The 25,474-nt window shown below is 46.8% G+C and overlaps 1 protein-coding gene across 2 annotated transcripts in view; it reads left to right on the top strand.

The window, feature by feature from the left end:
• The window catches only part of LOC119977124 (steryl-sulfatase-like), a 149,029-nt gene that overhangs the window by 55,598 nt on the left and 67,957 nt on the right, over window positions 1–25,474 (top strand). For both annotated transcript variants that reach the window (XM_038817745.1, XM_038817744.1), the window contains exons 6-7: window positions 41–177; window positions 23,162–23,299. In XM_038817745.1, coding sequence (XP_038673673.1) covers window positions 41–177; window positions 23,162–23,299 — 275 coding nt within the window. The remainder of the gene's footprint in view (window positions 1–40; window positions 178–23,161; window positions 23,300–25,474) is intronic.

The raw sequence follows: 25,474 nt of genomic DNA, 5'->3' as shown, positions 1-25,474 counted from the left end.
CATGATGAGGAATTTTCTTTTGTGTGTTCTTGCTCTGCAGAAACGCAGACCGTCCATTCCTGCTCTTCATGTCCTTCATACCCGTCCACACGGCGCTATATGCTTCTCCAGAATTTTTAGGAAAAAGCAAGCACGGCTTGTATGGCGACAGTGTGGAGGAAATGGACTGGAGTGTAGGTAGGTGTATTCCACTATGAGGTCCTGGCTGTGGTTTATGGCTTTACTGCTCAAATCTTTTGGCTCATATCTGCTATAGGAGGTTTTAGATTTGGTAGCTGATTAAAACTAATCTTAAACAGTATGTAAAATATTAAAGTTTCTATCCATGTTAATAGGATCCACCAGTTGTTAAAGGCAAAACTAAGACAAAGAGCCCTTCCTTGCTGAGAGAGATTATTGACTTTGTGCAGTGTCAACACTCTTCACATACACCCAGTGTCCCAGGTATCCCCTATCCCAGGCAACAGGGTAGCATAGTGGTTAGCATTGTTGTTTCACAGCGCAAGGGACCCGGTTTCGATTCCCGGCTTGGGTCACTGTCTGTGCGGAGTCTGCACGTTCTCCCCATGTCTGCATGGGTTTCCTCCGGGTGCTACAGTTTCCTCCCACAAGTCCTGAAAGACGTGGGGCGCGAATCTCCGCCCCGCCACACCACTTTTCTGCCTCACCGCGCCGGCGGGATGCTCCGTTACGCCGGCCGGTCAATTGGGTTTACCATTGTGGGGCAGCCCCACGCCGTCGGGAAACCCCCAGGCGCCGGCAAAACGGAGAACCACGCCGGCGGAGAATCCAGCCCATGCTTGTTAGGTGAATTAGCCATTCAGAATTGTCCTGTGTACTCGAACAGGCAGCGGAGTGTGGCGACTAGGGAATTTTCACAGTGACTTCATTGCAGTGTTAATGCAAGCCTACTTGTGACACTCATAAAGATTATTCTATTCATATATGTTCAGATACCCAGATGTCCATGTCCCATGAACAGATAATAAAAAACATTAACAAACTGCAACAATGTAATTGATCAGACATTGACAATCTGGAGTGTCTTGATATTTTAGCAAAATGCAAAAGAAGGGGACAAAGCCAAACCTCAAGAAATCATCGCTATACTGCTTTGTTCTCGAGGTAAGTTTTTTCTTATAAGATATTGACCAGAGGCCCTGGGGCTCTGTACAGTGCTAACACTAACACTGCTCAGTCTGCCATGGATTCCCCTGAGCAGTTCTCTCTCCAGTAGATTCCGGTATGAGATCTTGGCTAATAGGTACTCTGTCTTTTTGTGTCTATGGTCGTCTCTCTTCCTTTCAACAAACAATCCATCTTCATAGTCCTTTTGCCTTACGTGTCAGCAGCTAGAAACTGGAAGAAGCTCTCCTCTGTGATTTGGCACCAAAAGCACGTACATGCAGGAAGTTTGCCGTCAAGGCTACTTGCAGAGCGCCAGAACTGCTCACTGCTGTCGCTATGGTCGGAAGACTACACACAGCCTCATTTCGTTCTCATTTACAAGTCGGTAGGGGCAGCCATTCTCCAATTAAATGCCGGTAGTGGGCATTGGGCACTTGTCCCGCGATCAGGACCATTGCGATTGATTGCTCCGCAACCCTCCTGACACCCGCCTGCATCACGACCTATACTTTGAAAAATCCTTGAGTTGGACCACACCTGGAATACCGTGAACAATTTTGGTCCCCTTATCTGGGAAAAGATATACTGACATTGGAGGCAAGTCCAGAGAAGGTTCACAAGGTTGATCACGGGTGTGGAGGAATTTTCTAATGAGAGTAGTTTGGGCCTGTGCTCATTGGAGTTTAGAAGAGTGAGATGATCTGATTAAAACATATAGGATTCTCAGGGGGTTGACAGGGTAGATGCTGAGCGGTTGTTTCCCCCTGTGTGAAAGTCTAGGACCAGAGGGCCCAATCTCAGCATAAGGAGTTGCTCATTTAAGGCAGAGATGAGGAGGAATTTATTCTCTCATATGGCAGTGATTCTGTGGAATTCTTTACTGCAGCGGGCTGTAGTGGTTGGGTCATTAATTATGCTCAATGCTGAGATAGATGGAATTTTATTCAGTCAGGGAATAAAAGGTTATTGGGATAAGGCGAGGAAGTGAAAATGAGGATTATCATATCAGATCAGTCATGATCTCATTGAATGGCAGAGCAGACTTGATGGGCCGAATGTCCTACTTCTCCTACGTCTTATGAATGCTGAGGGGGATCGTTAGATTCTCTCTTGTGGAGATGGCCATCGCCAAACACTTGTGTGATGCGAATGCTCCTTGCTGCTTGTCAGCCCAAGCCTGGATATTTCCCAGGTGTTGCTGCATTTTGGACATGGACTGCTTCAGTATCTGAGGAGCCATGAATGGTTCTGACATTGTGCAATCATCAGCAAACATCCCCACTTCTGACATAATGATGGAAGGAAGGCCATTGATAAAGCAGCTGAAGATGGTTGAGCTTAGGACACAACCCTAAGGAACTCCTGCAGTGATATCCTGGAGCTGAGATGACTGATCGCCAACCACCACAACCATCTTCCTTTGTGCTAGGTATGACTTCAATCAGCAGAGAGTTTTCCCCTTGACTCCCATTGACTTTACTTTTGCTAAGGCTCCTCGATGCCAAACTTGATCAAATGCAGGCTTGATGTCAAGGGCAATCACTCTACCCTCACTTCTGGAGTTCAGCTCTATTGTCCATGTTTGAACCAAGGCTGTAATGAGGTTACGAGCTGAGTAACCCTGGCAGGACCAAACTGAACATCTGTGAGCAGGTTATTGCCAAGTAAGTGCCGCTTGATAGCACTGTTGATGACGCCGTCCATCACTTTACTGATGATTAAGAGTGGATTGATAGGGTAATTGGATTTCTTGGATTTGTTCTGCTTTTGTGTACAGGACATACCTGAGCAATTTTCCACATTTCTGGGTAGATGCCAGTGTTGTAGCTGTACTGGAACAGCTTGGCTAGGGACACAATATGATCTGGAACACAAGTCTTCAAGCCTATTGACGGAATATTATCAGAGCCCATAGCCTTTGCAGTATCCAGTGCCTTCAGCTGATTTTTAATATCGTGGAGTGAATCGAATTGGCTGAAGACTGACATCTGTGATGCTGGAACCTCCGGAGGAGACCGAGATGGATCATCCACTCGGCACTTCTGACTGAAGATTATTGCGAATACTTCAACCTTCTATTTTGCACTGATGTGCTGGGCTCCTCCATCACTGAGGATGGGAATATTTGTGGAGCCTCCTCCTGCAATGACTTGTTTAATTGTCCACCATCATTCACAGCTGATGTGGCAGGACTGCAGAGCTTAGATCTGATCTATTTGTTGTGGAATCGCTGAGCTCTGCCTGTGACTGGCTGTTTATGCTGTTTGGCACACAAGTAGTCCTGTGTTGTTGCTTCACTAGGTTAACACCTAATTTTTAGATTATGCCTGGCACTGCTTCTAGCATGTTCTCTTGCACTCTTCATTGAACCAGGGTTGATCGTCCTGGCTAGGTGTTAATGGTAGAGTGAGGGTTATGCCAGGCCATGAGGTTACAGATTGTGGTTGAATACAATTCTGCTGCTGCTGATGGCCCACAGCGTCCCGTAGTTGTCCAGCCTGGAATTGCGAAACCTGTTCAAAATCTATGTAGCATGGAGGTCGTGCCGCAACCCACAATATAAGGTATCCTTAATGTAAAGATGGAACTATGTCTCCACAAGGACTGTGTGGTGGTCACTCCTATCAATACTATCATGGACAGGAGCAGGTTAGTGAGGATGAGGTCTAGCATGTTTTTCCCTCTTTGTTGGTTCCTTCACCGCCTGCCACAATCCCAGTCCGTCAACTATGTCCTTTCGGACTCATCCAGGTCCGTCAGTGGCGGAGAAACCAAGCCATTCGTGATGTTGGGCATTGAAGTCCCTCACCCAGAGTATATTCTGTGCCCTTGCTCCCCTCAGTGCTTCCTCCAAATGGTGTTTGACCTGATGCCATGAGACTTCATGGGATTGATGTTGAGGACTCCCAGGGCAACACCCTCCTGACTGTATAATCACTGTGCAGACACCTCTCCTGTGTCATCCTGCCGGAGGGACATGATTGGATTGGATTGGATTTGTTTATTGTCACGTGTACCGAGGTACAGTGAAAAGTATTTTTCTGCAAGAAGCTCAACAGGTCATTCAGTACATGGGAAGAAAAGGGAATTAAACAAAATTCAAGAAAATACATAATAGGGCAACACAAGATATACAATAGAACATAGAACATTACAGCGCAGTACGGGCCCTTCGGCCCTCGATGTTGCGCCGACCTGTGAAACCATCTGAAGCCTATCTGACCTACACTATTCCATTTTCATCCATATGTTTATCCAGTTACCACTTAAATGCCCTTAAAGTTGGCGAGTCTACTACTGTTGCAGGCAGAGCGTTCCACACCCCTACTACTCTCTGAGTAAAGAAACTGCCTCTGATATCTGTCCTATATCTACCATCCCTCAATTTAAAGCTATGTCCCCTCGTGTTGGTCATCACCATCCGAGGAAAGAGACTCTCACTGTCCACCCTATCTAACCCTCTGACTATCTTATATGTCCCTATTAAGTCACCTCTCAGCCTTCTCCTCTCTAATGAAAACAACCTCAAGTCCCTGAGCCTTTCCTCGTAAGACCTTCCCTCCATACCAGGCAACATCCTAGTAAATCTCCTCTGAACCCTTTCCAAAGCTTCCACATCCTTCCTATAATGTGGTGACCAGAACTGCACGCAGTACTCCAGGAGTAGCCGCACCAGAGTTATGTACAGCTGCAGCATGACCTTGTGGCTCCGAAACTCAATCCCCCTACTGATAAAGGCTAGCACACCATATGCCTTCTTAACAGCCCTATTAACCTGGGTGGCAACTTTCAGGGATTTATGTACCTGGATGCCGAGATCTCTGTTCATCTACACTACCAAGAATCTTGCCATTAGCCCAGTACTCTGCATTCCTGTTACTCCTGCCAAAGTGAACCACCTCACACTTTTCCGCATTAAACTCCATCTGCCAACTCTCAGCCCAGCTCTGCAGCTTATCTATGTCCCTCTGTATCCTATAACATCCTTCAGCACTATCCACAACTCCACCGACCTTCGTGTCATCTGCAAATTTACTAACCCATCCTTCTACACCCTCTTCCAGGTCATTTATAAAAATGACAAACAGCAGTGGCCCCAAAACAGATGCTTGCGGTACACCACTAGTAACTGAACTCCAGGATGAACATTTGCCATCAACCACCACCCTCTGTCTTCTTTCAGCTAGCCAATTACTGATCCAAACCGCTAAATCACCTTCAATCCCATACTTCCTTATTTTCTGCAATAGCCTACCGTGTGGAACCTTATCAAACGCCTTACTGAAATCCATATACACCACATCAACCGCTTTACCCTCATCCACCTGTTTGGTCACCTTCTCAAAAAACTCAATAAGGTTTGTGAGGCATGACCTACCCTTCACAATGTAACTACATAAGCATTGGCATCGGATGAAGCATACAGGGTGTAGTGTTAATGAGGTCAGTCAATAAGAGGGTCATTTAGGAGTCTGGTGACAGTGGGGAAGAAGCTGTTTTTGAGTCTGTTCGCGCGCGTTCTCAGATTTCTGTATCTCCTGCCCGATGGAAGAAGTTGGAAAAGTGAGTAAGCCGGGTGGGAAGGATCCTTGATTATGCTGCCCGCTTTCCCCAGGCAGCGGGAGGTGTAGATGGAGTCCATGGATGGGAGGCAGGTTCATGTGATGGACTGGGCGGTATTCACGACTCTCTGAAGTTCCTTGCGGTCCTGGGCCGAGCAGTTGCCATACCAGGCTGTGATGCAGCCCGATAGGATGCTTTCTATGGTGCATCTGTAAAAGTTGGTAAGGGTTAATGTGGACATGCCAAATTTCCTTAGTTTCCTGTGGAAGTATAGCCGCTGTTGGGCTTTCTTGGTGATAGCGTCGACGTGAGTGGACCAGGACAGATTTTTGGTGATGTGCACCCCTAGGAATTTGAAACTGCTAACCATCTCCACCTCGGCCCCGTTGATGCTGACAGGGGTGTGTACAGTACTTTGCTTCCTGAAGTCAATGACCAGCTCTTTAATTTTGCTGGCATTGAGAGAGAGATTGTTGTCGTTACACCACTCCACCAGGTTCTCTATCTCCCTCCTGTATTCTGACTCGTCGTTATTCGAGATCCGGCCCACTATGGTCGTATCGTCAGCAAATTTGTAGATGGAGTTGGAACCAAGTTTTGCCACGCAGTCGTGTGTGACATACACGGATGATGATAGTGGTGTCTGGGACATTATCTGTACGATGTAATTCCATGAGTATGAATATGTCAGGCTGCAGAGTGCAGGTAACAGCACTGTGGGTGTACCTGCACCAGGTGAACTGCAGCAGTTCACCACCATCACCACCGGTGTGCCAGTCAAGCGCAAGAAGACCTTTCCATCTCTAGGCAGTCCCCCAAAACAAAACTTTGGGATTTCCTTCTATATTAGCCACTAATTTATTCTCGTGTGTTTCTGAGCTCATACCCTCCCTATATCAGTCTCATTCCCTTTTTTTGAATTCCTCTGTCCGTTCTCTTTGTTGCTCTACTATATTAGAACCATATCATTCTTACTGTGCAGAAGGAGGCCATTCTGCCCATCAGGTTTGCATCGACCCTCTGAAAGAGCGCCCTGCCTCGGCCCATTCCCGAGCCGTATCCCCGCAACCCAGTAACCCCACCTCTGGACACTAAGGGGCAACCCATCGGGGGCAACCCACCCAACCTGCACATCTTTGGACTGTGGGAGGAAACCGGTGCACCCGGAGGAAACCCACGCAGACATGGGGAGAAAGTGAAATCTCCACACAGACAGTCACCTGAGGCTGGAATTGAACCCAGGTCCCTGGTTCTGTGAGACAGCAGTGCTAACCACCGTGCCGCCCTGTTATGAATCTTACATTTGACGCAAGTCTGCTTTTTCTGTTTCCTTTTTTTGGATATTCAGGGAACTATAGCCTTGGGTGCCCTTTCTTCTAGCGCATCTTTGGACTGTGTGAGGAAACCGGTGCGGAAACCCCTGCGGACCCTACCCTTCCATAGATCCTGCAGCCCACTTTGCGTGGCTGTTCAGTCCCTAGGTTGCTACAGTCCCAAGTAATGTCTGCCAGGTACCGGGGAGAAAGGAAATGCAAGTCTATGATAGACGTGACTCCAGGACTGTTACTACTAATCAGAGCAGTTTAGAAGCAGCTGAGGTGGCAAGCGAAAATATTAAGTGCTGTTTATTGAACAATTGGCTCAAAGCATCTGCTTTTCATAAGGATGGTCTTAAAATCAATTTTTCTAAGAATCACGGACAGGACTAAAGCACACCTAGAACATTGTCGCCTCGGCTCGGAGCAGCTTTTGTCTCACCTATTCATATCCATGCGAATCAAATCGATGATTGGAGCAAAACAGAACATGCTTTACGCGACGATCACTTGTCAGGTGGCTCTCGCATGCAAGGTTATATAAACTGCAAGCAATTACGAGTTGAAGATATTACTGGCTTTGAAGTATCAATAGTTAGTCTGCTAACATGAAGTGAATGCTCGCAGACGAGGGCGGCTCAATTTGTACCCAACCTGTACTCAAATTCCAAAATAATTACTGCAGTGCAAAAACCTATTCACTTGTTAAGAGCTGGTCTGACGTGGTTTTGGAATTTAAGTTGATGACTACGCATAGTGGCTTTTTCTCTGAAAACAAGGTGGGGAGGGCAGGGGCAATAGGGTCTTGTGAGCCGTCCTTTCGTATGTAGTTGCAAAAAAAATATCAAATCCTTAGATTTATTTCCCTCGCCCCCAATGGTGAAACTTAAGAAGTATCAAGAAGAAAGCATAGAAGGAGAGCATTCGGGCCTGAATCTTTAAGGTGGCATGGGCACGGCCCGCACCTTCCAAAGAGTGGGTGGGGAACTCATTCCTCCCCACTGTGTCTGCCGCACTGCATATTTACGCACAATGAGCGTTGACTAGCATTAGGTGGGACTCCTGCCCCTCGTGGGAGTAAACCCTGCCCTGGAGTGATACCGGCCGGTCTGATTGGCAAGCAGCTCTCCAGTCCCTGCGTAAACAGCGGTGCAGTGGCCAGAAGAGGAACAGCATGAATCTGCCTGAGATCGAGTCCCAGGATCCCGAAATTGGATTTGGGTTTGTTTATTGTCACGCGTACCCGTTGGACTGTACTCGTTGGAAGGGACTGTACTCGTTGGAATTGAGAAGGATGAGGGGGGATCTTATAGAAGCATTTAAAATTATGAAGGGAATAGATAGGATAGATGCGGGCAGGTTGTTTCCACTGGCGGGTGAAAGCAGAACTAGGGGACATAGCCTCAAAATAAGGGGAAGTAGATTTAGGACTGAGTTTAGGAGGAACTTCTTCACCCAGAGGGTTGTGAATCTATGGAATTCCTTGCCCAGTGAAGCAGTTGAGGCTCCTTAATTACATGTTTTTAAGGGTAAAGATAGATAGTTTTTTGAAGAATAAAGGGATTAAGGGTTATGGTGTTCGGGCCGGAAAGTGGAGCTGAGTCCACAAAAGATCAGCCATGATCTAATTGAATGGCGGAGCAGGCTCGAGGGGCCAGATGGCCTACTCCTGCTCCTAGTTCTTATGTTCTTATGTACCGGGGTACGGTGAAAAGTATTTTTCTGCGTGCCGCTCAAATAGATCATTTAGTATTTGCTCCTGGCCCGTGGCAGCTGACGTGATTCGGTTCACCCTCAATGGACGTGAACCAGACACGCATATGTAAATGAGTCTTTAAACTAATTTACATCGGCCGGGCCCATTGGAAGCCGGAGTCTCCCGGCTCCCGGGATTTTCCGCCCCCACAGGCACAACTGAGGTCGGCGGAAATCACTGCTGTTCTCCATTCACGGAGATCAGACACGATGACCAGACACCGGGGGGCTTGGAAGCCATTGGAGCCCCCGGGTAGTTAGGGATGGGCATGGCAGTGCCCTGGCACTTCCGGGGTGCCAAGAGGCGCTACCAAGGGGCAGGACTTCAGAGTGGGTATAGCCATGAAAGCGGGTGGTATTGAGGGGTAGAGCCTGAAGCAGGTGTCTTCAACGACCCCATAATGGGGTGCCGGTCCCTTGAGGTGGGTGGTGGGGGTCACTAGTACTAGTGATCGGAAGGGGGTGGGTGATGCTTCCGAGTGGTGGGGGTGTCTGCCAGTGAGTGGGGAGGGCGTTGCTGTAATATTATCTGGAGATCAGAGCGCCCTCATCTCCGAGGAGCCGTTCTTGCCGGCATCTTTCGGTCCCCACTCCAAAAGTAATTCTCAGTGTGGGAGAATTGTGATGGGAATTGCGTCAGAACAGCCGCCGCGATTTGCACCGGTATTCCCATCGAAATGACAGTCATTTTTTGGAGAAATTCCGCCCTTTTGTTTTTGGGATTCCCCCACGGAGCTTCAGTCCGCCCGCAAGCCAAAGGCAAGCCGAGTGCCAAAGAGGCCGGGTGGCAAGCTCTTAAATAGCCTCAACTAGAACAAGGGTGGGATTCCCGTCCGAGGCCTTCCTGGCCCAGTGTAAAAACACTGCGCGGTCTGGGCAGGCAGGAATCCGGAGGTAATTCTGTTCCTGCAATTTTGTGCTGACCACCTTAAAAACCTGCCGGGAGGCGAACATAAAATTCAGGCCCTGATTTCTCTTGTCTGTGTGCCAGCTCTTTGAATGAACTAATCAATTGGGCAGCACGGTAGCACAAGTGGACAGCACTGTGGCTTCACAGCGCCAGGGTCCCAGGTTCGATTGCCCACTGGGTCACTGTCTGTGCAGAGTCTGCACGTTCTCCCTGTGTCTGCGTGGGTTTCCTCCGGGTGCTCCGGTTTCCTCCCATAGTCCAAAGACGTGCAGGTTAGGTGGATTGGCCATGATAAATTGCCCTTGGTGACCAAAAAGGTTAGGAGGGGTTATTGGGTTACGGGGATAGGGTGGAAGTGAGGGCTTAAGTGGGTCGGTGCAGACTCAATGGGCCAAATGGCCTCCTTCTGCACTGTATGTTCTATGTTCTATAATTATTCCCAGTTCCATTTTCACTGTGGTGGTGCCTGACACCATTGTATGTAGAGTCGGCGTGAGCCAATCAGCTAGAGGTGGTGGGGACGCATGAGCCGACATTTCGCCTCCACTGTGGACCTCGAGTGGCATTTCAGGTGGAAGGGCGCCTGTGCCTGGCCGATTAACCCAAGAGCAATGGCATGACAATGGGGCCACTGTTCCTTGTGCTGAGGGGAATGTTTTCAGCGCCTGCCATGCCCTACATTTCCTGGCCCCCAAAAGGGAACAGATGTCCGCAAATCTGTGTTCCTGGGGTACAGAGTGAAGTCTGACCCTTGTGACCAGGTTCAAAAGAGAGGGAGAGATTGTTGTGTCCCAGTTGGAAAAGTTAAAGCATGAAGACTGGATCTGGAGCGAAGATGGGGGAATTTTTTTTTTTCCTAATTTAGAGTACCCAATTATTTTTTTTTCCCAATTAAGGGGCAATTTAGCGTGGCGAATCCACCTAACCTGCACATCTTTGGGCTGTGGGGGTGAAACCCACGCAGACATGGGGAGAATGTGCAAATTCCCACGGACAGTGACCCAGGGCCAGGATTCGAAACCGGGTCCTCAGCGCCGTAGTCCCAGTGCCAACCACTGCGCCACGTATCGCCCTCGTGAGGGAAAAATAATGGGCTGTATTTAATCCAGCAGTGACGATAGCAAATTTAATCATGGGAGAGGTACAGCCTCAGTCTTGCAGTGGTCGCAAAACCTCCTCCAATTACACCAGAGGTGGAAGAGGCTGAAACAATATTCCTCACCACCAGCGCTGGGTTGTCAATCATTTGAGCCATTTGACTCCCATTATCTCTGGGGGGGGGGGGGGGGCATGGGAGGGCAGTGGTTAACACTGTTGCTTCACAACGCCAGGGTGCCAGGTTCGATTCTCGGCTTGGGTCACTGTCTGTGCCGAGTCCGCACGTTCTCCCCGTGTGTGTGTGGGTTTCCTCCGGGTGCTCTGGTTTCCTCCCACAAGTCCTGAAAGACGTGCAGTTAAGTCATTTGGACATTCTAAATTCTCCCTCTGTGATACCAAACAAAGGCAACAATACCAGTTCCTCATACCGGTTCGATCCCGGTCCCTGTGGAGCCTCCCCGTGTGGGTCTCACTCCCAGAATCAGAGATGTGCAGGGTAGGTTGATTGGCCATGCTAAAATTGCCCCTTAATTGGGGAAAAAAGAATTGGGTACTTTAGCTCTGCCTTAAAAATATTCAAAGACTGTGCTTCCACTGCCTTTTGAGGAATAGAGGGCGCGATTCTCCCATATGGGGAGGAATCGTAAGGCTGGCGTCAAATCCGGGCGGGTTTGACGCCAGCCCCCCCCCTCCGAATTTCGTTAAGCCCGCTTGCTAGAGTTAGCGCCGGCTGACGCGTCATATGACGTCAGCCGCGCATGCGCGGATTGGAAGACTTCAACCCGCACATGCGCGGATGACGTCATCGCGCATTTGCGCGAAACCCGCGCATGCGCGGGCCGGGATGCCCCTCAGCCGCCCCGTGAATGGATACTGCGGGGCGGCGGAAGGACAAAGAGTGCGCGGGCATCGGGCCCGCTGCCCGCCATCGGTGCCCACCGATCGCGGGCCCATGGCACCCTTGGCACAGCCGTGGTACTGCCGTGCCAATCAGTGCCATTGTTTTAAAAATCGACAGTTTACGGCCGTTTTTACGAACGGCCAGACCAGGTGTGTTTGCCGTTCGTAAAAACAGCCGTAAAGGTTCTGGGAACTCGGCCCATCCATCAGCTGAGAATCGCTGCCGGCCGTAAAAAAACGGCGGCAGCGATTCGTGTCGGGCGTGTGGGGGGGGGGGGGGGGGGGAGAATAGCGGGAGGGCGTCGGAACAGCGTGGCCATAAAATTTTACGAGCCACGCTATTCTCCGCACCGTCGGGAGTGCGGAGAATCGTGCCCAGAGTTCCAGAGACTCACGGCCCTCTTGACAGAAAAAAATTCTCCTCACTATTGCCTTTAATGAGTGAACTCCTAGTTCTAGGTTCTCCCACGAGAGGAAGTATCCTTTCCACATCCACCCCGTCAATAGCAACTTTCAAAAGGGAAATGGATAGTCCTTAAAGGGGCGGGTGGGGGGTTAAAATTACAGGGAAGTGGGAAAGAGTAGGGGAACGGGAATGATTGATCAGCTCTTTTCAAAGAGTTGGCACATGCTGGGCTGATGAAATGAAATGAAAATCGCTTATTGTCACGAGTAGGCTTCAATGAAGTTACTGTGAAAAGCCCCTAGTCGCCACATTCCGGCGCCTGTCCGGGGAGTCTGGTACGGGAATCAAACCGTGCTGCTGGCCTGCTTGGTCTGCTTTAAAAGCCAGTGATTTAGCCCAGTGAGCGAAACCAGCCCCTGATAGACCAAAATGGCCGCCTTCTGTGCTATAGGATTCTGAGAGTGAAGATTGGTGCCAGCAGGACGTAATGGAGTGCGTCCCAGCTGAGGAAAGACTGTCGGAGAGTCCATATGATGTGTGTATATTTGTGTGTGTGTGTGTGTGCGTAAAAGATATAAAACTATTCCATCCGATGAGGTTTTGCGCTTGGCTAGATTTTGATGAGTTCCTTGCACTGGGGGTCAACTCCTGGCGTCGCCAACCAAATGATCCACCAGAAGACTGAATAAGTTTGACAAAACTGTGCTGGGTATATTTTTGTAAATGCAAGTTTTTTTTCATGTTCAGCATTCCGCCAAATTGCCGCGACTTCAGTTGGTTGGTATTAATAATTTAAATGTAGATTTACTTTGACGATGCTGAGTAAGTTCAGAAGGGAAATAAAAGCTGAAATATTGATGTAATCAGATGAAGACTTTTGCCCCTGTCATGCAGCAGTTTTGATTACATCTTCCATTGTAGATGTTGTTTTGCCGGTGAACCTCTTACAGGAGGTTTTGACACCCGATCTTTGATTGTGTAGATTGAATTTTGTTACAGGAATACTTAAATTAAGACACTGTGATGGCGTTATTATCTATGAATGTTGCAGTTCCGCTCATGAGTGTAAGATCTGTATTCCACCCCAAGGTATCTTGGGTTCCAAGCCATTTACATTAAACACCCTGGTTTACAGAACTGGCTTTTAAGCATGTCTTCATAGCCTTCTGGACATTAACGTCTTTATTAATTACTTGTAGCTACATACATACAGCGAAGGGTACAGGCCATATTCAAGTCTTAACACGTCTCTGGCCAACACCACACCGACCCCAGCTCTGGGTAATGTGCTTTCCTACATCATTGTGTGGGCGGTACAAAGAACAAAGAAAAGTACAGCACAGGAACAGGCCCTTCGGACCTTCAAACCTGCGCCGACCATGCTGTCCGTCTCAACTAAAATATTCTACACTTCCGAGGTCCGTATCCCTCTATTCCCATCCTTTTCATGTATTTGTCAAGATGCTTCTTAAACATGACTAGTGTCCCTGCTTCCACCACCTCCTCCGGCAGCGGGTTCCAGGCACCCACTACCCTCTGTAAAAACAACTTGCCTCGTACATCTCCTCTAAACTTTGCCCCTCGCACCTTAAACCTATGCCCCCTAGTAATTGGCCCCTCTACCCTGGGAAAAAGCCTCTGACTATCCACTCTGTTTATGCCCCTCATAATTTTGTAGACTTCTATCAGGTCGCCCCTCAACCTCCGTCATTCCAGTGAGAACAAACCAAGTTTATTCAACCACTCCTCATAGCTAATGCCCTCCATACCAGGCAACATTCTGGTAAATCTCTTCTGCACCCTCTCCAAAGCTTCCACATCCTTCTGGTAGTGTGGCGACCAGAATTGAACACTATACTCCAAGTGTGGCCTAACTAAGATTCTATATAGCTGCAACATGACTTGCCAATTTTTATACTCAATGTCCTGGCCAATGAAGGCGAGCATATGCCTTCTTGACTACCTTCTCCACCTGTGTTGCCCCGTTCAGTGACCTGTGGACCTGTACACCAAGATCTCTCTGACTTTCAATACTCTTGAGGGTTCTACCATTCACTGTATATTCCCTACCTGTATTAGATCTTCCAAAATGCATTACCTAACATTTGTCCGGATTAAACTCCATCTGCCATCTCTCCGCCCAAGTCTCCAAACGATCTAAATCCTGCTTATCCTCTGACAGTCCTCATCGCTATCCACAATTCCACCAACCTTTGTGTCGTCTGCAAACTTACTAATCAGACCGTTAACATTTTCCTCCAAATCATTTATATGTACTACGAACAGAAAAGGTCCAGCACGGATCCCTGCGGAACACCACTATTCACAGCCCTCCAATCAGAAAAGCACCCTTTCATTGCTGCTACTCTGCCTTCTATGACCTAGCCAGTTCTGTATACATCTTGCCAGCTCACCCCTGATCCCGTATGACTTCACCTTTTGTACCAGTCTGCCACTGTGTCCTCAGTCCCACATTAACCCTGTATATACCACACTCTTATACCACAAGAGTAAGATCTGTATTCCACTGCTGTACATATTAGGTTCCAAGTCGTTTGCATTACACATCCTGGTTGTAATTGTGTAACTAAGGAGGATCCGAAGCACTGTCCAGTACCTTTTTTATGCAGACACAACTCATCTGATCACAGGGGTAATCCCCCGATGCTGTTTGGGGCACCTTTGAGATGTCAGCTTGATCCCAGATGATAATAAAAAAAACAAAATTCAGCAAATACTCAGCAGCTCTGGCAGCATCTGTGGAAGGAGAAACAAAGTTCATGTTTCAGATCTGTGGCCTTTCGTTAAACATGTTCTGGTGGAATGTCGTAGGCCTATAGCATTAACCTTGTTTCTCTCTCTCCACAGATGCTGCAAGGCCTTCAGCACTCAGCAGTCTGGTGAGATAGGCCTTTGTAGATGGGCACGATGGCACAGTGGTTAGCACTGATGCTTTAGAGAGCCAGGGACCCGGATTTCATTCCGGCCTCGGGTGCAGTGGCCATGATTTATCAGTTGCATTTAGTCAATAGGTCCAACTTTGAGGACTCCAGATAAACAAACCAATGAGAACTGGATAAAGAGAACAGCAGATCATATTGGGTTTTTATAGTTGTAAGGATCCTTCCTGTTGATTCCCTTATTTCCCCTTTCTTTATTTTTGCCATTATCATTTTTGATCCATGGATGCTTAATGGGCATGTATCTTTAAGTTAAGCAGCAGAGAGAATGAGGAATTTTAAAAGTTGCAACATAGTACATGGTGCAGGTTTTCGAACAGGAGAACTCAGACTTTGTGGCACCCAAGAGATGGGGTGGAACTCGGTTTGATTGGTTGGTTGGTGGCCAATGAATTGGCCAAAAGGCTATATTCCACCTGATAACAGGTGGTTACTGGATCCTGCCTGGGTGGGATGATTTCCAGAGAACTAAGGAGAACAGAGTTGGAATCCTGGACACTCGGGGCGGAGCGGGGGGGGGGGGGGGGGGGGGGGGGGGGGGGGGGGGGGGGGGGGGGAGTACTTACTCTCTCTCCCTTGTGTTCCCTCTTGAAAAGTCGCTGTATCTCTGAAGCTGCAGAAATGTGAATGAATCTACAGTGAGAATCTCAAATTGAGAAGAAAGTTGCTAGAAACAACCATCTGAAACACAGACTCTTTTTACTTTCATCCTTATTTTCACCCCTCTCTTCCCCTCCATGTTTGTTTGTCGTGTGTGTAGATTGTCGGGGGGGGCAAGTTAAAGTGGGGGATTAAGAATTAGATAATAGTTAAGCAGTTGTATTTGTTGCATATTCCATTATAGTTCTTGTAAATAAAAAGTAAGTGTGTTTAAATTTACAAACCTGGTGACTGTAATTATTGGGCCAAAGACTTCGGACATGTTCACAAATTATTGGCTAGTTCAATTGTGTTGCGGCTTCGGGTCACAGGGTGCCGGAAGTGACCGCTCCCTATTACAGGGTGTTGTAACATAATTTGGGGTCTCGGGTCCAGGATCTTTGGAACGGTAGAGCGCGAAGTTTGGGTTAGAGTGCAAATTAAATGGAGACACCAGATTTGTAGCAATATAACAGGATGGCTCTGGAAGCTACTCAGATTTTCCTTCAGGTGGCCTACTTCTCTTTTGTCTATTTAAAAGGGCTACGAAAAGACAAGCTAGTCAAATTGGCAGGTGAATTAAAAATAGAGGGCCAGCTAAAGCTAGGAAAGTAGAGATTACCAAAGCGATCGCTCAGCATTTAAATTTGAAAGATATGCCAGAAACACAGCCTGGGTCAAGGCAACCATCAGTAGAAGTGGCTAAAATCCAGTTACAAATGAAACAATTAGAGATGCAGCAAAGATGAATGGAGATGCAGCGAAAAGAAAGTGAATGGAGATGGAAATGAAATGAAAAAAATGAAAATCACTTATTGTCACGAGTAGGCTTCAGTGAAAAGCCCCTAGTTGCCACATTCCGGCACCTGTCCGGGGAGGCTGGTACAGGAATCGAACCGTGCTGCTGGCCTGCTTGGTCTGCTTTAAAAGCCAGCGATTTAGCTCAGTGAGCTAAACCAGCCCCTGAGGAGGTTGGAATTAGAGAGAGAGGAAAAAGCAAAAGTGAGAGAGTTTCAGCTTAAGGCACTGGAAGTTAGAGGGGAGTTGCCAGGAACTAGAGGGGAGCTTAATCTTCGAATGGAACCCGGTGGCGATATATTTAGATTCATATAGGCTCTCCCAGAATTCGAAGAGAAGGAGGTAGAAACCTGTTTTAGGGCTTTTGAGAAAATAGTAACCCAAATGGGGTGGCCAAAAGAAAAGTGGACATGAAAGTAAATTGATGCGACGGGCACAGGAGGTTTATGCTTCACTGTCAGAGCGGGTGTCTAAGAATTATGACAAAGTAAAAAAGGCTATTCTGGGTGCATATGAATTGGTTCCCGAAGCATAAAGGCAGAAGTTTTGGAATTTGGGGAGACAGCCGGGAGAGACGCACGCCAAATTCGAAAGGGTTAAGCAGTTTTGATAGATGGGTACGAGTATTGGGAGTTGCAAATACAGAGAGGCTCTGAGAGCAGAATTAGAGAATTCCCTACTTCCTAAGATAAGAACCCATGTTGAAGGCCAAAGGGTGGTGACAGCTAGACAAGCAGCAATTATGACTGATGACAATGAGCTAATCCAAAAATGTTAAACCTTTGTTCCATTAACCCCCCACCCCCCCTAATTTTGAAAAGGATAGGAAGTGGGAGAGTGAAAGGAAGGCAGGTAGCCAAAGTAAAGAATGGATAGCTGGGAATGCTCCGAGATATTACATAGAATTTACAGTGCAGAAGGAGGCCATTCGGCCCATCGAGTCTACACCGGCTCTTGGAAAGAGCACCCTACCCCTACCACGGTCAACACCTCCACCCTATCCCCATAACTCAGTAAACCCACCCAACACTAAGGGCAATTTTGGACACTAAGGGCAATTTACCATGGCCAATCCACCTAACCCGCACATCTTTCGACTGTGGGAGGAAACCGGAGCACCCGGAGGAAACCCACGCACACACGGGGAGGATGTGCAGACTCCGCACAGACAGTGACACAAGCCGGAATCGAACCTGGGACCCTGGAGCTGCGAAGCGATTGTGCTATCCACAATGCTACCATGCTGCCCCTAAATCTCCTCCTCAGGCCAGGAAGGAAAGTACCGAGGGTGAAGGTGGGACTCGAAAGCCTAGATGTTACCATTGTAGTTAAGGGACATGTTTATTCAGCATTTTGCAAGTCTCCAGCTTCAAAAGTTCCATCAGGACCCAACCATACCAAAGCCTTAGGCGGCACCGGGGGACCTCCACCGAAGCAGAACCCACCTCCGGGCTATTAGCAAGGCGAAGGCTACGACATCTGCCCTCGTCCCCATCTGCAGCAAGGTGAGTCCGATACTCTAACAATGGCCACCAATGGGCACAGCTCCAGCTGAATGCCCCAAATCCCTGATATTGTATCAAAAAAGGAGACCCAGAAACTAAGTTTGGGACAAGACCAAAACATATGTATATGATTCACCAGCCTTCTAGAGAACCACTCGCACCTATCCTCCACCCACCCAGAAGAACCCACTTGTATGCACCCTAGTCAGGTGTGCCCTGTGCACCACCTTGAACCGGATCAGGCTTAACCTCGCAAATGAGGATGTGAAGTTGACCCTGTAAAGAGCCTCACTCCACACTTACCCCTCAAAGACCAAACCCAGTTCACCCTCCCAATTTCTCTTTACTTCCTCCGGGAGGAAACCGGAGCAGCCGGAGGAAGCCCACGCAGACATGGAGAGAAAGTGCAGACTTCACACAGACAGTGACCCAAGCCGGGGATCAAACCTGGGACTCTGGCACGATGAAGCAACAGTGCTAAACAGTGTGCTACCATGTCGCCTATGTTCAGCATCACAAGAAACAAAGCTTGGTTTATATGGACGTAATCCACATGGGTTTGTCGAGAAGTTTAAAATCCAGAATGCAAGATTATTCTGTTGGAGTTTATTATTAGAACAGTTCAATGTTCAAGTTTGTACACATCCCCGGAAAGGATAATACGTTTGCAGATGCTTTGTCATGGGTTTAAGAACTGCCTAGTTACCAATGTAGAGAAGCAACCTTATACAATGGGAATGGATGGATATGTGTTTGTGATTTATGTCTTGCACACCTCATAATGAAACGTTCGTGCCCTGATGTTTCATTACTTTTAGGGAGGCAGGTATGTAGGGGTCCTCCCTGTTGATTCCCTTATTTTGCCTTTCTTAATTTTTGCCGTCATCATTTTTGATTCTGAATACTTAATGGACATGTATCTTTGAGTCAAGCGGCAAAGAGAATGAGGAATTTAAAAAGATGCGATGTAGTACATGGTGCTGATTTTCAAACAGGAGAACTCAGACTTTGTGGCACCCAAGAGATGGGCTGAAATCGGGTCAATTGGTTGGCTGGTGGCTGATGAATTGGCCAGAAGAGCGTATTCTGCCCAGTAACAGGTGGGGTTTGGATCCCGCCTGAGTGGGATGATTTCCAGAGACCAGAGGAAAGCAGAGTTTGAATCCTAAACTCAGGGGAATTAACCTGCTCTCTCTCCCTTGTGTTCTCCCCAGAAAAGCCGCTGTATTTCAGAAACTGCAGAGATCTGAATGATTCTACAGTGACAACCTCGAACTGTAAATAAAGTTTGAAGATAAGAAAGGTGCTAGAAACGACCATCTGAAACCAAGACTCTTATCTTTATACTTTCATCCTTATTATTTGTACCCCTCTCTTCCTCTCTGTTTGTCTGTCGTGTGTGTGTATATGTCTAGAGGATGGGTATTAGGAATTAGAAGATAGTTAACTAGTTGTATTTGATGCTGTTACGGCGCCCTGCGCAAGTGCGCGATCAATTCCAGCCCCACTGGTCCCGGAATTACAACACAAGTGAATTAACCAAAAATTCTTATTAAAAATACCCAAAGTCTTTGTCTCTTGGCTGTCCAATAATTACAGTCACCAGGTTTGTAAATTTAAACACAATTACTATTTATTTATAACAAGAACTATCATGGAAAAATGAAGTAAATATCACTGATTAACTATCACCTAATCCCTGGCTCCCACTTTAACTGTCCCACCCATACACACGAGACAGACAAACATGGGGGGGGGGGTGCTAGGGGTGGAAAATAATGAGGAAGACGGACAATAGGCAAGAGTCTCTGCTTCCAATGGTCTTTCTTTAGCCCATTTTCTTCACGGCACAGCTTGCTGATTAAAGTCTCTGGTTTACAGCCGATAATGTAGAGTAATTGATTCAGGGCCCCGCAGGTTAGAGAGTACAGGAATCACAAGCAGCAGGCTTTCTTGAGAAACACCTTATTTCTCATCAAACTGAGCCTTTCGCTCGAAGTTCACCTTCAGGCCTATATATTTATGGAAAGCCACTTTATTTCACATCAAACCTTGCTTGTGGTTTGACTTCAGGCCTCTGCAGTCTCAGGAAAATGGCACCCAGACTTGCTGGAGAGGATGTCATCCCCCACAGCGACCTTCTGGAGAGAAGGAGTTAGATCTCTTTATCCAGGCTGTCAGAATCAAATCTGAAACCAAACTGGAACGTCGTGACTCTGAAAACATTCCAGTGGGATCAGATCCGATCACCACCTGTTACCAGATAGAGCACAGTCTTTCGGGCCAATTCATTAGCCACCAGTTAAATCAATCAAACCAAGTCATCACTGATGCTGGCTCGTCTGCAATCACCAGTCTAAACCAGCACAACCTTCCGGATTCTTCTCATCAAATTAAAAGAACACACCACTGCTTCCTTCTGCTTGAATTAAAGAAACAGGCTGTCTTAAAGACACATCCATAAATTATCCATGGATCAAAAATGTAATGGCAAAAATAAGAAAGGGGGAATAAACAAGAAGGATCCTGACCTATTATTTTGTTATAATTCTTGTTATCAATAAAAAGTAATTATGTTTAAATTTACAAACCTGGTGACTGTAATTATTGGGCAGCCAAGGGCCAAACACTTTGGGTATTTTTCTATGAATTATTGGTCAATTCAATTGTGTTGCAACTCTAGGTCAAGGTGGGGGCTGGATTGACTGCGCCCTAGGCCAGGGTGTCATAGTATTGTATGGAAAACTCAGTAGCCAAATTGTGTACAGCAAGCTCCTACTGTGATGAATGTAAGAAATTGTGGTATTTGATATTTTCTACAGTAGTATTATTAAAACCTGGGTAACAATGCCTACAGATGGTTAGATTTGTGATTAAGGGGTTGTAAAAGTGTGGAAATAATTGATTTTGCAGGTGAAGTGTTCTGCTAATAGATTTGAGAACCAATTTGTTTATAGCGAGCTAGCTAATGGAATATTTGTTTACATATGTTAGTTAATTTATTACGGGTATTGTATTTGGTCCTGGCTAAACAGGTCACAGCGTTATAGAGGTCCACAGCACAGAAAAGGCCCTTCGGCCCATCGCGTTTATGCCAAAACAGCCACCTAAGTATTCTAATCCCATTTTCCAGTACTTGGTCCATTGCCTGTTATACCTTTGCATCGCAAGTGCACATTTAAATACTTCTTAAATGTTATGAGGGTCTCTACCTCCATCACCCTCTCAGGCAGAGAGTTCCAGAATACCGCCATTCTCTGGGTGAACAGGTTTTTCCTCAGATCCCCTTGTAACCTTCTGCCCCCCCCCCCCCACCTTAAATCGATGCCTCCTGTCATTGATCCTTCCACAAAGGGGAAAAGCTTCTTCCTGTCTATCTACGCCCCTCTTCTCAATAATGTCCCCCATCAGTCTTCTCCGCTCCAAGGAAAACAACTCCACTCTATCCAATCTCACTTCATAACTCGGACGTTCAATCCCAGGCAACATTCTGGTAATCTCCTCTGCACCCTTTCCAGTGCTATCACATTCCTCCTTTAATTATAAAATATGTCATGGGACATCTTGTGAGAGGAGACAGATGAATACCTTCTGCTTTGGGTAATGTCATTAAGTGGAAGAGCCAGATCTGTCTGGAAAAGTTCGCTCTTGGATTTTTATCTGAACAATAATAATCTTTATTGTCACATGTGGGCTTACATTAACACTGCAATGAAGTTACTGTGAAAAGTCCCTCGCCGCCACACTCCGGCGCCTGTTCGGCTACACGGAGGGAGAATTCGGAATGTCCAAATTACCGAACAGCCCATCTTTCGGGACTTGTGGGAGGAAACCAAAGCAAACCCACGGAGACACGGGGAGAAGGTGCAGACTCCACGCAGTCACCCAAGCCGGGAATCGAATCTGGGACCCTGGCGCTGCGAAGCAACAAAGCTAACCACTGTGCTACCGTGCCGCCCAACAGAGGTGCTTCAGTTTAGGTTGTGAAAGATTTGCTCTCCAAAGATTCTGCACAGAGAAAAGCAAGTAGAAACCTGGTCGTTAACTTTATTCATGAGTGATATTTGAACTATGTTTGCTTCATTGGAAAATATAGTGGCAGGTTTAGGAAGTAAGTTAAAGCTTTTTTGTCTTCTTTCATTTAAGAACTGTTGTAACTGTTGTGTAAAGCTATTTACCTGTTGTTAATGTGGTTAATTATTTGTTTAGATTAAAGTTTGTTTTCACATAAAAGGTACCAGTGGGTCAGTGTTATCACTCCTGCGGTGCACTAACATTTCCACACAGCTTTACAAATTGCAAATAGTTGAGCTCTCTTGCAGGATCTAAACACTGCAAACAGCAAAGTGACAATGACTAATGCATTTTTTCCATGGAGGGATGCATATTGGCAGGACTCTGGGGGAGAGCTTCCCTGCCCTACTTCAAACTGGTGCCTTGGAATTTTCCTTTTAAATTCATTTACCGGATGTGGACATCGCTGACCGGGCCAGCATGTATTGCCCATCCCTAGTTGCCCTTGAGAAGCGCACCTAAGTGCACATAATGGACCTCTGTGTAATATTTCATCCATGAATCAGAACCTCTGACAGTGCAGCCCTCCACCGGTGCGTCAGCCTAGACTTTTTGCTCAGGCGGTGTGGGGTTTGAATCCGCAACCTCCTGATTCAGAGGTGGGAGTGTTAACAACTGATGTGGACCGTGTCAGCAGTACATAATTTAACTGGGGCTGAGGTAGTTTTTGATGAAAGTGATTAAAGGTACAAGAGAGAAAGCCTTCTTGATTCCCCCAACAGAGGAATTCGTTTCTCCAGTATCTAGTCCCTAAAATACTTGCAGTCCATTTATTAAGCCATGAGAGTTGAGCCATGATGTGGAGATGCCGGCGTTGGACTGGGGTGAGCACAGTAAGAAGCCTTACAACACCAGGTTAAAGTCCAACAGGTTTGTTTCAAACACGAGCTTTCGGAGCACGGCTCCTTCTGAACATTCACCTGAAGAAGGAGCCGTGCTCCGAAAGCTCGTGTTTGAAACAAACCTGTTGGACTTTAACCTGGTGTTGTAAGGCTTCTTAATGAGAGTTGAGGGCAAGGGAGAGATGGGAGAAGGATTCAGAATGTTGGACTGTGTACTACAGTTGCTGCCGGAGGTACGTTGAATGCACTTACATTTTGAAATTTCAGGACAAATCTTGGCTACATTGGAAATGCTCAATCTCAGTAGGAGGACTCTGGTTTACTTCACCTCTGACCAAGGTGCTCACATCGAGGAGATCTCTGAATCCGGAGAGGTCCACGGCGGCTGGAATGGCATCTACAAGGGTGAGTAGGCATCGCCGAAAAACGAAAGGAGTTTACCCATTGAGTTTTGCAGTAGGTAGGCAGTGCGAAGGGTCAAAGTCTATTGATTCTGAGTTACTATCCCAGGAGCAATACTGTACGACTGGCCCACATTCCTTTCCCAAGAGGCAACCCTTCCCTCCGGAAGGTGGGGATGCATACCAGCAACTTCCATCACATCACCTGAATTGCCATTCTTTTGTGAGCCTGTATCATGAGCACTGGAAGGCCTTTATAGCAACAGCTGTTTCTTCCTACCACTACTGGGGAAAAGTATCTCCCTCTGGCTTCAAATGGCCTCCAATAGGATATCCATGGAAGCTTTGTGGAAGTGGGGCACAGTCTTTGCACACCCGGATCCCATTGTCACACCTTGTCCTCTATCGCACCGAGCTACAACTGCTCCAAATTCAAGCTTTTGATTGACCTTTTACATACCGTGCTGAAGTCATGGGGTCCTCACCACTCCCGCTGCCCCACAATCTGCACTATTGGTAGAAGCAAAATGATCGTGAGGTGGCTGTGTTGGGATGCTTCAGACAGGCACGTTGAACTTACTTCCAAACCCTTGCACTCCCTTTGTCTCCGCATTAATATCGGGGTCTTTGTTTCAAGTGAGCACAGACTGCCACCACAAGATGTTGGTGTTTGAGACTTTTAACTATTTTAAAATAAATTTAAAGTACCCAATTCATTTTTGTTCCAATTAAGGGGTATTTTAGGGTGGCCAATCCACCTACCCTGCACATCTTTGCAGACAAGGTTCATTTTTTTTTAAGTTAACTGTGCCTTTCCATGAAGGTGCTTATGCTTTCTTTAATTGCTGTGGATCTTAGACCATAGAAACAAGGAGCAGAAGTAAGAAATTAAGTCCTTCGAGCCTGCTCCGCCATTCAGACAGATCATGGCTGATCCCCTCCTGGTATCAAAGCCACCTTCCTACCTGTTCCCCAGAACCCATTAACCATTTTTTATCAGAAATATATCTATCTCTCCTTCTTTTAATGATTTTGAGTCAGATGGAGGCCATACCAGATAAGGATGGCAGATGTCCTTACTGGACAACAGGCAACAATGCTTTCATGGTCTTCTTTAGAATTTTAAACCCAGATTTATTTTATTGAATTCAAATTTCACCATCTGCCATGGCGGGATTCGAACACGGGCCTACAGAGCATGGCTCTGGGTCTCTGGACTACCAGTCCAGCGACAATACAACTACACCACTGCTTCCCTTCTTCCTTACTCGTGCAACATCTAACTATTTATTAATGTGGCACGTGTAAAATAGCCAGTGTACATTTGGTGGTTACTCTCAAAGAATTTAGTGCATGTTTGAAACAGTCATGTTTTATTCAAAACACTTCACATTGGAGTTCAATCTCCGTAATTAATGATTACTTAATGAAACAGAGAAGCAGAACTTCTTTTATTTTTAAAATGTATTTAGTAGCGCATTGTGGAACAAATCTTTCTCAAGCCGTCTTCATAGAGAAATCCTGATCAATGGCTGCTGAATTCTCCATTAACATTGCAGCGCCTTTAATCTTGTGCTAATAGCCAGATTACTGGAATTTCTCGCTGAAGAAACTTTAATCCTCGTTTGGAAGTTGCTCATTCAAAGGGCGCCATTGGAAATTTCATGAGGGGGACTTCAGAGACTTCACAAGCAGAGTGTTCCACCAACCTCTGATATTGGTCCCCAGATCTGTGCAGTTTCCTTTCCTGTATTCTCAGCTCCAATAATATTTTCACGGTTTTCCTTCTCCCTGCATCCCCAGTGCATTAACATTAAGATACATTGCAGCATTTGGATACTTTACCTCCTTAACCTGCTTCTCCAGGCATTTCAAACAGAAGCTTGGCGTCAGAATATTCACGCTTCCTGATTCACCACCTTCTCTCTTTTTTTGCTTCATCTTAACCTTCATGGTGCCTCTGCATTTATTTTCCTTGACCTTTCACCTTGCGTTGTCACTTAAAAGGACAGCTATATTTTACCTCCTTCATCGAACACCTTTTCTCGCCCAGTGATTTGCTTTGTCACCAAACACTATAGGGTGATAGTTGGGAGAGTATTATTTGGTGGATTGGCCATGCTAAATTGCCCGTAGTGTCCTAAAAAAGTAAGGTTGGGGGGGGGGGGGGGGGGGAGGT

Source organism: Scyliorhinus canicula, chromosome 14 (assembly GCF_902713615.1).
Source record: "Scyliorhinus canicula chromosome 14, sScyCan1.1, whole genome shotgun sequence".
Taxonomy (NCBI): domain Eukaryota; kingdom Metazoa; phylum Chordata; class Chondrichthyes; order Carcharhiniformes; family Scyliorhinidae; genus Scyliorhinus; species Scyliorhinus canicula.
This window is presented reverse-complemented; position numbering and strand designations above follow the sequence as displayed.